Here is a 10,422-nt window from a genome sequence, read left to right as displayed (position 1 = left end):
GTATAGTTAACTGAATTATTTATCACAAGGAAATAAAGTGGGGAAATAATATATTCGATTATTAAAACTAGGAGATATAATCTATAATGATTCCGTAAAACATTTTTACGAAAAGACAAACATAATAGTGCATTACCACTTTTGGCCGCCACCTCCAAGTAGCAGCAAACTAAGTACGTGGCTGTCCGGAGTGACGTCAGCAGGATGTAAATACGGTGCCCAGGCGCATGCTCGGTCTTTTTCCTCTCCTGAGCTTTTTGGGGCGGTCGGCCTTGTCTCTGTCTCTGGAAGATCTACCACCGAAGCAGCCAAAATGATCATCTACAAGTGCGTCATCAGTGGTAAGTCGATGTAATTGAGTTTTGTGTCTTGAAGTTTGGTGATGTTACGGTCTAGAAAGCCTAGTTTGAGGCGTTACGCTGTTAGTGATGGGAAACTAGCTTTCGGTGGCTAGCTAGCTAACTCGTGTATCGTGTTCAGAAGTTAGCGATGCTAACGAAAACTATGGAGTGTTATCCGCCCCGCCGGTTAGCCGGCTTTTCCGAAACAGAGTTTTGGCCGCTTTTCAAAAATGTATACGAAATCTTTTCAGTCTGAGCCAACGCGTTTGTTTCGTACTAATAAATAATTATCGGGCCTCTGGATTTAACACTGCGGCCTGGCGTTTTAGAGTTGTGTGGGAGTTTTTGTCTATAGCTTTTCGGCTATATAGCTTCTAGTTCAGTTTGATTTGTGTGGCCAGAGTGTGTAGACTGGCAGTGCACGCATTTTAAATTGAGTTGGGTTCATGAAACTGTAAAGTTCTGGAAAATTACCAAGATTATATTAAGGGGTTTTGTTTCGCTTTGATTTTTAGTGTGTATTAGACTCAGGGTTTAAGCTATTCAAGGCACAAAGAAGATAGACTATTCGGCTTTAATCTGGGAGAGGCTTTTATTTAGAAATGCACAGGAAGTGCGGGTTTGAACATGTCGTACTAGTGATGGAGTGTGATTCCACTTAATTGAAACCATACAATAGGAAAGTTTTTCAGTAAGGTAGTGAAATGTGTAATAAATTTGGTTCTTTATTACCCCTCAAGAGTTGTGCTTACCAATGTTCTTTTGTTGTAGGGGATGAGATGTTCTCTGATATTTACAAAATAAAAGAAACGGAAATCTTCTACGAAGTTGAAGGAAAGGTGAGTGAGATGACACAATCATCACAGAAACTGCTATTCAGCTAAAAGGGTTGACCTATATTTTTAGTATCTTTCAACTCTTTCACTTCAACATAGTGTTTTTCCAAGTACCAGTAAATGAAACTTAAAAATTGTGAAAATGTTGTTGAGCTTCATCTTGTTACTACGCCCCTATGCCTTTTTGGGTTACATGTTCTCACCCTGTTTGTATTGATTTCAGACGGTCACCAGGACAGAGGGATTTGACGATGCCTTAATTGGAGCCAATGCATCTGCCGAGGAGGCGACTGAGACCAACGAGTCGAGCACAGTTTCCGGGGTGGACATTGTCCTCAACCACAACCTACAAGAGACGGGCTTTGATAAGAAGGGGTACTTGACTTACATTAAAGACTACATGAAGTCGTGAGTATCAGTCTTTATATATTTCAATCCCACAAAAAGACATTTACCAGTTTGGACAGCATCAAGAACATGGCCTTGCTTGTATGTTTAGTATTAAGGCAAAGCTGCAAGAGTCCAACCCTGACAGAGTGGAGAAATTCATGGCCGAGGCTCAAGTGGCAGTAAAGGGCGTTGTTGGAAACATCAAGAACTACCAGGTATTTACAAAGCTGTCTTCTGCAGACTCTTTTAATGGGCTCCATTCATTGTTTAGTGTTGGATGTACTTTCAGTGTGATGACAAAAACAAGGAAACAGCAGACAGTGATATACGTGACACTAAACATCTGGCTTGATTTCATTTAAGAACCAAATGAACGTCTTCGTTCTGCATTTTTCTGATGGACATATTTAAAGAAAATTTATATTAATTTGTTTATGTACAAAATCAAGTCGGGATACATCCTTTATCAGAAAATAAATGGTGACACCCAATTCTAAACAGTAGAAGACGTTTTTGTTTATGGCTATAAAAGATTTGCGCTAATGTTTTACAGATGAGCAGAAGTACACGCATCAGATTAAAACATAAATCTTTAGTGTGAAAAATCTCCTGCAGGGTAAATTTGAGATTTTAAAATGGGTTTCTTTGTATTTATTCATCAATGTGTTTTCTAGATTGTCTATTTGAATCACAGCTGAAGGTTAGTTACTAATTTAGTCTTTTTTTTAATCCTGTAAGGAGATATCCTTAATGTAAGGATATACAATGTAATGCAACTCTGGAAAATGCTGTTTACTCACAACGTCCCCCCCATAATACTATTTGATGGAATGACGGGGCCAAACCAAACTTCCCAAAGTTTCAATGGTATTTTGGACAGCTCATCACATTTGAACTCAGGTTCTAGTCCTCTGACCCGCTCAAAGAGCATATTTGGGACATAGAGGCTGGGAGATGCGATTCCTTTGCTGATTTATTCTAAATGACGCAATTTTTGATTTTATGGCCTTAAAGCGTTCATTTTTAGAATGAACCAATTGAGTTATGTAAATGGTGTTTTATTTTTCCAAATAAACTTGCATAGATTTGGACTGTCCTAAAACACAGTACAGTTTTATTTTTGGCTAAAATGGTATAATCATAATTAAAGCCACTGAAAACGCTTTAAAAACAGGGAAAAAAAAGATCATCGAAACTGGACTTAAAAATTCTCATTTGCTTCTCAGTTTTACACCGGCGAGTCCATGAACCCCGAGGGCACGGTGGGTCTGCTGGACTACCGTGAGGATGGTATCACACCATACATGCTCTTCTTCAAGGACGGCTTGGAGATTGAGAAATGCGTGAGTAGCTTTTAGTGTTTATTATACGTCATGGCTAAAAATGTTTTTTAAAAATCTAATTCTCACTGTTCTGTTTTCAGTAAAAATCTGCAATGAGAACTGCTGTTCAATTGCCTGCTGCTTCCCAAAAGGCCCCCCAGGAGCAGACCTAAGGAGCCCCCACTCTGTGCTCTTTTTGTCTGAATGGATACTTTTGTCCTCAGGTTCCACTTATGCTGAGCGGAATCAAACACGGTCACAGAATACAGTTTTTAAACTTTGTTTTTGGCTTTTGGGTGCTTTTTGTCTCCATGGAAACCAAGTGAATGATTGAAGCTCTGACTCTGGCCAAAAGTGTTTTTCCTTCATCTGCCTTCAGTTTTAGCAACAACAAACATCCCAGACCACATTGAGTTTGGGTTTATGGTTTCAAAATTCATCTATCAAATAAAGATAATGGAAAAAAAATATTACCAAGTTCTTCTTTACATTGGAGTGAGTGTGCTCAAGTTTGAATCGCAAACGACGCAGCTTTAGGTTGACAGATATTTGACTCGTGCAAACTAAAATGTAGGCGTAAGAAGAATCTAAAAATCTTCAGGAGCATTTCAAATGCTTATTCTGTTGCCAGAACTGTTCGCTCTGAGTTTAAAAGTTTGGAGCAAAACCGTAATGGTACAAAGTAATGGTTTGGTCGCCGTATTGCAAAATAACCTGAAAAGGTGGTTTTGTATTTGACAGTCTGCTCCTGCTCAGTCCTCCGTAGGGTCAAAGGTCTTGCTGAGGACAGCGGTCCATCACAGACTCCCCTATGGGACTATCTACTCGAGCCACCACTTCAATGAAGCATGTGTCTGGACTGTGGGAGGAAGGCAGAAAAGCCAGTCACATGTTTGGAGAGAACATGCCAACTCCACTGAAAGCACAGAAGTGGTACTTGAACCATGACTAACCGTTAAACCCATTTTATCAGAAGTTAATGAAATTTAAACCAAGGTTATGAGAAAAGGGATTTACCACTTGATATTGGGTTCAATTGGTACAAAGTTCAGAACAAATTTACATTTCATGTAGAAAATGAGCTCTGGGTTCATTTGGTGCAGTTTAGTCAGATCTTCCCTCAACTTCAGAATTATGGACAATGTAACCCTTGTGCCATCCTAGGCACTTTAACATTGGGAGTTGGGTCATCTAGACCCACTAGACAGTGCTCTGAACCTTTTTTCTTCAATGATTTGTGATCTTCTGGTGTCCATGGATTACATGAAATCTTTCCACCTTTGTCATAGTAGGGAGAACACGTCGATGGCACAAGGGTTAAACATGAACTGAACTGTTGAGGATAAGTCCAAATGAGTAACAGACATGCAGTGTCATTCTGTTGCCATGGTTACACTACTAAAGAGATTGGACAGAACTACAAATGCTCTTTAATCTTTATTTTCCAGACTCATTACTGTTAACAGTGTCTCTTCAAATAAACACCTCTTTGCGCCGGCGTTGAACTTAACGATGCGTGGCGTTTCAAACAGGTGTGTCCAATGACATTTGCAGCCTGTTCACTGTCTGGCCACAATGGAGCGCTGGGACAATTCTGCAGAGGCTTATAACTAAATATACACAACTTAAAGGCCTCATCTCAACTAAAGAACCGACGGACAGATGCAGAGGACACCTATGAGTCTTGCTTCTCCTCTTCCTCATCGTCAGCGCGGTAATGCTGGTACTCCGGCTTCAGCTCCCAGCTGCTTTTGTGTGCTCCTTTGCGGTTGCATACTCCGATTTCCCTCACGATTTCTTTGAGGTAGGTCTGTGCCAGAGGAGGAAAACAATTTCAACAGTACATTTGTGTTCAACAGAACTGAAACATTTCCTTCACTTCCCCATTAAACATGCTGCAGCATTTGTATGTCACACGAAGGATATACGCAGCACTGACTGGACTGGACCCACAGTCAAACAGCACTTTGCTTTTTTGCAGGTTTTAATTCTCACCGTAATAATTCTGGCTTTCTGGAAGTTTCTTTCCTTTCTGCTATTGATTTGACCCATGAATGGCTAAACAGTCATTGGATGAATCAGCAGTGTCTCTACACCAAATAACAAAAAAAAGCCAAGATCCACTAAAGCTGATGGAGAACAGGACCCGAGAATTGCAGCTAATGTCAAAGGAAAAGTTTTCAAATACATCCAAAGAGAAACAAAAATGGTTTTCCTGTGCCAATGTACCACTATATTTTTTCTAAAAGTTCCTGACAAAAATCCAACATCTTTGATATTGCATACGGTATGAAACCAAGTTTCATGCTTTGTCCCATCTGTCATGTCTATTAAAATTAGGATCTGTTCTAGGGTTAACTTTTAGAAATTTCGTCCACTTTAGGATTGATGAAAGATGTTTTATAGGTCCTACCTAAAACAATAATTCAAAAATCTTTAAACACAAATCTTGTTTTTTCTCTCTCCAACTTTTGATTTTGAAACCTGAATTCCAAACACCGAGTTGTGAAGGCCTGACAGCCTGTTCGCTTGGGTCAGGGGTCTGCAAGCTTCAACACTAAATACCCATTTGGAACAGTTACTTAGCGACCAAACCGAGAGCCACAAAGTCCCATTTCAAAATGAGAAAAAATTACCATATTTTTGTGGCCATTAGGCCATTCATTTATAAAATATAGCTTTTAAATCTTTGCAGTAATTGAATTATATCAGTGTTATATCTGTCTATTTGTAACTATTTTAACTTCTTTTTGTGGCACGAAGTTCCTTTCAAAATAAAATCCCTCCGGTGTCAAAGAAGTTTCTCCTGCTGCAGTCGATTTACTTGAATCAAACGTGAGAAAGCAAAGCAAACATGGCCTTTTTTTATTAATAGAACTTTAGTCCGCCCTCATTTGTTTTTCTCTTTTAATATCAAAAGTAACATGACAACATTGGTGTAGAATTAAGTTTTTTAAAACATACATGTAAATGTAATCATATAGGAATTACATACTTTAAGAGGTTTACCTTTAAACGGTAACTAAACACTGCTATGCAGAAGATAGAGTAAGTTTAAGTTGAAGCACATTTTCCTAATTATAAACCATTCTGACAATAGATTCAACCTTTAACCACCATTTTGTTCAGTGTGACATGCTAAAAATCCAAACTTCAGATAAATTACATTACTTATTAACTAAAAAAAATCAATCACGCTACAAATCCATTATTTGTGTGAATTTGCAGATTTCATTAAAGCCAAAGAGCCACAATGAAGTGAGTCTCGTGTTGAAGACCCCTTGTTTAAGCAGAACAGTGCGTGTCGAGCCTTTATTCTGAAACAACCACTAGGTGTCTCTGTTGGGCTTGTAGAGCTCTGCCAATTCTTCTCAGGGAGTTCCGCCACTGTGCTCCAAGACTTCTCATAATGGACATTTTGGTTACTTCGGTTCAGTTAATTTGAGTGTTGGCCAAGTGCTCTGGGAGAGAAACGATGGAGTGGAGTGTATCGGGGCGTTTGACTCCTACTCAGTCGATGGTTATGCAATCAGATGCAATCAGAGGGAGAAGAGGGCCTCAAGGTCTCATCAGCACCTACACAATGCTGTTCACTGGGAGTTGGAATGAATCCTGTATCGATTCACCCTCCCTCCCCGTGTTTGTGTGTGTGTGTGTGTGTGTGCACACACTCTGGTCAGAATTTGAGCCACAACAGAGTGTGAGCAGGCATGGACGTCATGCTGTGGGCGATTTGTTCAAATTTAACAAGGCAAGGTGGATGGTGGGCAGGTGCCTGGTTTTGTTTTGTTGTGCTCTGCGTGCAGGGGCTCCTCACCACGGGTTGTTTGGTGATGTCCACCAGGTCCTTGAAGCTATAGTACTGGTGCTTCTCAAAAGCAGAGAAGAGCATGTCCATCACAACCTGCCGCTCCGCCCTCACCATCTTCCCTTCAGACTTCTTCTTCTTCTCAAACTCCACCTTGAAATGACGCTCCATGTTAGCAGGGACACAGACAGCTGATAATGTGGAGAAATTAATCACATTACAAAATACACCACAATATTTATAATTTATGTGTTATTTTTCGTTTTTATTGTAATTATATTATAATTTCAATAATAAAAGCTCCCCCTTTGTGCAGCTTAAATCAACAACAGTTTTTTAAACAATATTGGTTGGGGATGAGAGTTTAAAGTCCCATTATGAAAGCATTCAATGATGAAATTGTTTTCCGTTGGAATTAAAAGTCTATTAAACACTTCGGTAAACACATTTTAAACTTGCTCTCATGGGTGAAGCTCAAAGTTTCAGACACACACGTTTGTTGGTGTTCATTGTGAACCTGGCTGAGGGGAAATGCAGATTTCTTACATTGAAATCATGGTTGGCCACAGGCTTGAAGACAGTGGTGATGGCCCGGTCCAGCTGCTGCGACAGACGCTGGGGCTTGACAGACTCGCTCTGCAGCCTGTCACACAGACGCACAATCGCACAGCAAAGGCTGAGAGACAGAAAGTTTCCTTTGTGTCCCTGAGGCCGACTCCATCGTCGAGGTGACAGATGTAGCTCCAGGCAGGAATGACATTGTCTGCACCTTGAGGTCAAGCTAACAAAATATGTCATGACACTTTCTCCGTTCAAAGACTTCCTTTCACTGAACAGTGTTTTCTCACACCACCCTGACAACATCATCTTTTCTGCTGCGTGCATTGATTGACAGACATTCATCTGCAGCCAGAAATGTATCATCCGGATCCACAGGTGAAGGATTTTCTGCTGCTCACATTTCGCCTCTGCAGATAACGGATATGGCCATACCGAAAGTCCACGCTGCACAAAATGTCTTTGTGAGCGCGAATGAAAACACAGTCCGAGGGTCAGGATGAAACTGGTTTCCACAGTTGTGCCCCTAAAGTGCTTTTCTCTTAGAGAATAATGTGACCCGCTGATTTGACGGCTACCACAATGAAGCGAAATGTGTTTGCCTTGGGTTGTATTGAAGCAGTGCATCTGCCACAGTGATGTCGTTGCTATAGCAATGGACCAACTCTGGCTGAACTAACATCATTCACAGAGGAGGAGACAAAGACCAGTTTTTAAAAAAAGGCAGAGTGGTCTGGAGTGTTTTGTGTGACCAAAAGAACATTTGCAGCGATGCATCCATTAACAACTTCCCTGCTGCTGCTGCTGGAATGAATAAGCATTGCTCCTATAGAGCAACAACGGGGATAGGAGCAACTTTGGCTCGACAGCTGCCCTGAACACTTTCTGCACTGGATGGATTTTTTTCCACACTAAATTACTTCAGACCGTCGTTCTGCATGCTGTGACTCACGTAGAATGACAAAATCAACCAGACGTCTCCTCAAACTTGTCAGGAAAGCGTTCAAGCTGAAATCATAAGTGTCCCACTTTCCTATGTCTATTGCTTTAATGTACCCCCCCCCATCACCACCACCACCAGGGAGGCTGGCTTTTAAAAAGTGTGTTGATGACAAGCCTGAAGGTCCCTCTTTTCCTCCACCCAGAGGACAAGGCTTCAACAACTCCCCAAAGTAATTTGAAATGTTGATTAATCAGAGCATGTCAAGTGTTAGGCTTCCTGTTTGTATTTGTGCACACCTGAGGCAACAAAGGATCTGAACTAGACTGGATTCTAAAATCTTGTGAGTTTACTTCTCAATTTGGTTTGACATTTTTACTGTGTGGCAGAATGACAAACAAGAAGATCGTGTTAAAGAATGTTCTTAGAATCTTCTTTGAGGTTTTCTGATCTTTTTTCAAAAACAGGATTTAGAAGATTAGAACGTTTTGCTCTAGTCTTTAAAAATGTGCAATGGTTCCATGTGCGATGGAGACTTTTACATTCAGTGTGTTGATGTTGTGCCTTACGTTAAATGGCAGGTTCCTCGTCAGACTGCAGCTGTGTGACTTACCGTTTGATCTTCATGTAGTCTTCAGAGACGTTGGGTCTGCATTCCGCTCTGTGCACCACCGTTCCCTCCAAGCTGATTCCATCTGCAACAAAAGGCCCATCTTCAGCTCTAAAAAAAATCACAAAAAAATAACACGTGCACACACCAATCAAACTTTTTTTTTTGTTGCTCTCTTCGTATTGTTAAACTTTAACAGCACTTTCAACGTTTACTTGGCTTCTGCTTGTAACCATGCACCTTGAAGAACTTAACTTGTTTTCCTTTTCTGAGCTGGCATCTGGCTGAAAACTGTACAGCTTGATGGCTCCAATATTGCTCCCCATTTTTGTTGGACCGCTGAGGTGAGGTGTGAGAGCGTGTTAACAGAAGGATGTCGGGAAGCAGAAGCGGGCTTACTCTGCGCAAACGGTTCTGCCCACGACTCAAACTATGTCCCAGAAAAAAATTGGGCTAAAAACGAAATAATCATAATTAACCACTGTGAACGCTTTAACAATAAATCAAAAGATGATCGGAGTGGGGCTTTAATTCATAAATGTCAGTTATAACTGTGGCTTGGAAAGACTACAGTAGTGACTGCTGTGACATCTGCAGCTTTGAAAGTTTGGCCTGCTGAGAGTTTGTCTTTAATGTGGAGCAGAAGTTTCTTTGAATGGCACAAACAGCAGGACCGGCTTCCATCTGCAGGAGAGTCAGAACTCTGTGGAGGTAACAGAGCCCAGCAATTTCCACAAATATATATTTACAAAATGCTCCGATCTGGCTTTCTCTAAAGCTGAGTTAAAGATATGTTTGTGGAGCTGCAATGTGATGAAAACTGTCTGTCAAATTGAGTTCTGTTAATTGTACCATTTGACATTTCTGAAAGGTGGACAGTCATGAAGCTGAAAGCCACATGAAGTGCTTACAAATGATTGTCCCTAACCTTACACTTTAGAAGGAACTACATGCTTCTCATCCAACATCAATGCTTGAGCTCCAGCATAAAAAGGATTGTTCAAGAATTTTAAAACATCAACATTTTGGCATCATTCACTTGGCATTTTTTGCAAACCCCCCAGATCAGAAATGTTATGCATGATACTTTTGGTGCATTCAAACTTCAAACCTTAAAGCTAACAAACCCATGTGGTCCCGAATGCTCCACAAGTCTGGATAAACAGCAAGCAGAACAGATAATAAAACACAATAAAGGTACAGTAAGTCTCTAACTGTAAACATCAAAACAAATATCTTTAAAAAAATTACAGTAATATTATAACTCAGACTTGTGATTAAATCATTTGCAGCTATTTGCCTTGAAGCAGTTTTGTTTATAGTTTTATCTGATGAACAGTTCCACCTTCACAAGTTTCTGGATGTTCTTCTATAAACTGTTTCAGCAAATCCTTTCTCTGTGCCTCCTGCAGGTTTTTCCTCCTCTGCTCCTCCTTTCATTTTCCAGATTTGAACTGACAGTGCAAACTCAATAAAAAAGTCCAGCTGGTGTTACAACAGAAACACATTTAGACTGGAATTGATTGTGTTTAAATAAAATGGCTTCAAACGCCTCTGTGGTTTCTAACACATAATATGGTAAAACAACAGAAAAAGAAAGTGGTAGAGATCCCAAAA

The 10,422-nt window shown here is 40.4% G+C and overlaps 2 protein-coding genes across 2 annotated transcripts in view; one reads left to right on the top strand and one right to left on the bottom strand.

The window, feature by feature from the left end:
• Positions 1-236: 236 nt before the first annotated feature.
• Positions 237-3,357, top strand: tpt1 (tumor protein, translationally-controlled 1). The gene is made up of 6 exons (NM_001164864.2): positions 237-341; positions 1,113-1,180; positions 1,401-1,585; positions 1,677-1,782; positions 2,794-2,910; positions 2,991-3,357. Exons 1-6 carry the CDS (start codon positions 314-316, stop codon positions 2,991-2,993), a joined length of 507 nt encoding a protein of 168 aa, NP_001158336.1. The 5' UTR covers positions 237-313; the 3' UTR covers positions 2,994-3,357.
• Positions 3,358-4,303: 946 nt separating this feature from the next.
• Positions 4,304-10,422, bottom strand: part of LOC101164354 (general transcription factor IIF subunit 2) — a 49,678-nt gene continuing 43,559 nt past the window's right edge. The window contains exons 5-8 of the mRNA XM_004081687.4: positions 8,809-8,890; positions 7,244-7,340; positions 6,707-6,850; positions 4,304-4,699 (exon numbers count right to left, since the gene is read on the bottom strand). Of these exons, the coding sequence (XP_004081735.1) occupies positions 4,565-4,699; positions 6,707-6,850; positions 7,244-7,340; positions 8,809-8,890 (458 nt within the window). The 3' untranslated portion in view covers positions 4,304-4,564. The remainder of the gene's footprint in view (positions 4,700-6,706; positions 6,851-7,243; positions 7,341-8,808; positions 8,891-10,422) is intronic.

This window comes from Oryzias latipes, chromosome 21, assembly GCF_002234675.1.
Source record: "Oryzias latipes chromosome 21, ASM223467v1".
Taxonomy (NCBI): domain Eukaryota; kingdom Metazoa; phylum Chordata; class Actinopteri; order Beloniformes; family Adrianichthyidae; genus Oryzias; species Oryzias latipes.
This window is presented reverse-complemented; position numbering and strand designations above follow the sequence as displayed.

Excerpts from the sequence above, each read along its gene's own strand:
- tpt1 (NM_001164864.2), top strand. The coding sequence starts at position 314 with ATGATCATCTACAAGTGCGTCATCAGTG. Across the intron at positions 1,181-1,400 it reads TCTACGAAGTTGAAGGAAAG|ACGGTCACCAGGACAGAGGG; the intron begins GTGAGTGAGATG and ends TATTGATTTCAG. Across the intron at positions 1,783-2,793 it reads GAAACATCAAGAACTACCAG|TTTTACACCGGCGAGTCCAT; the intron begins GTATTTACAAAG and ends TTTGCTTCTCAG.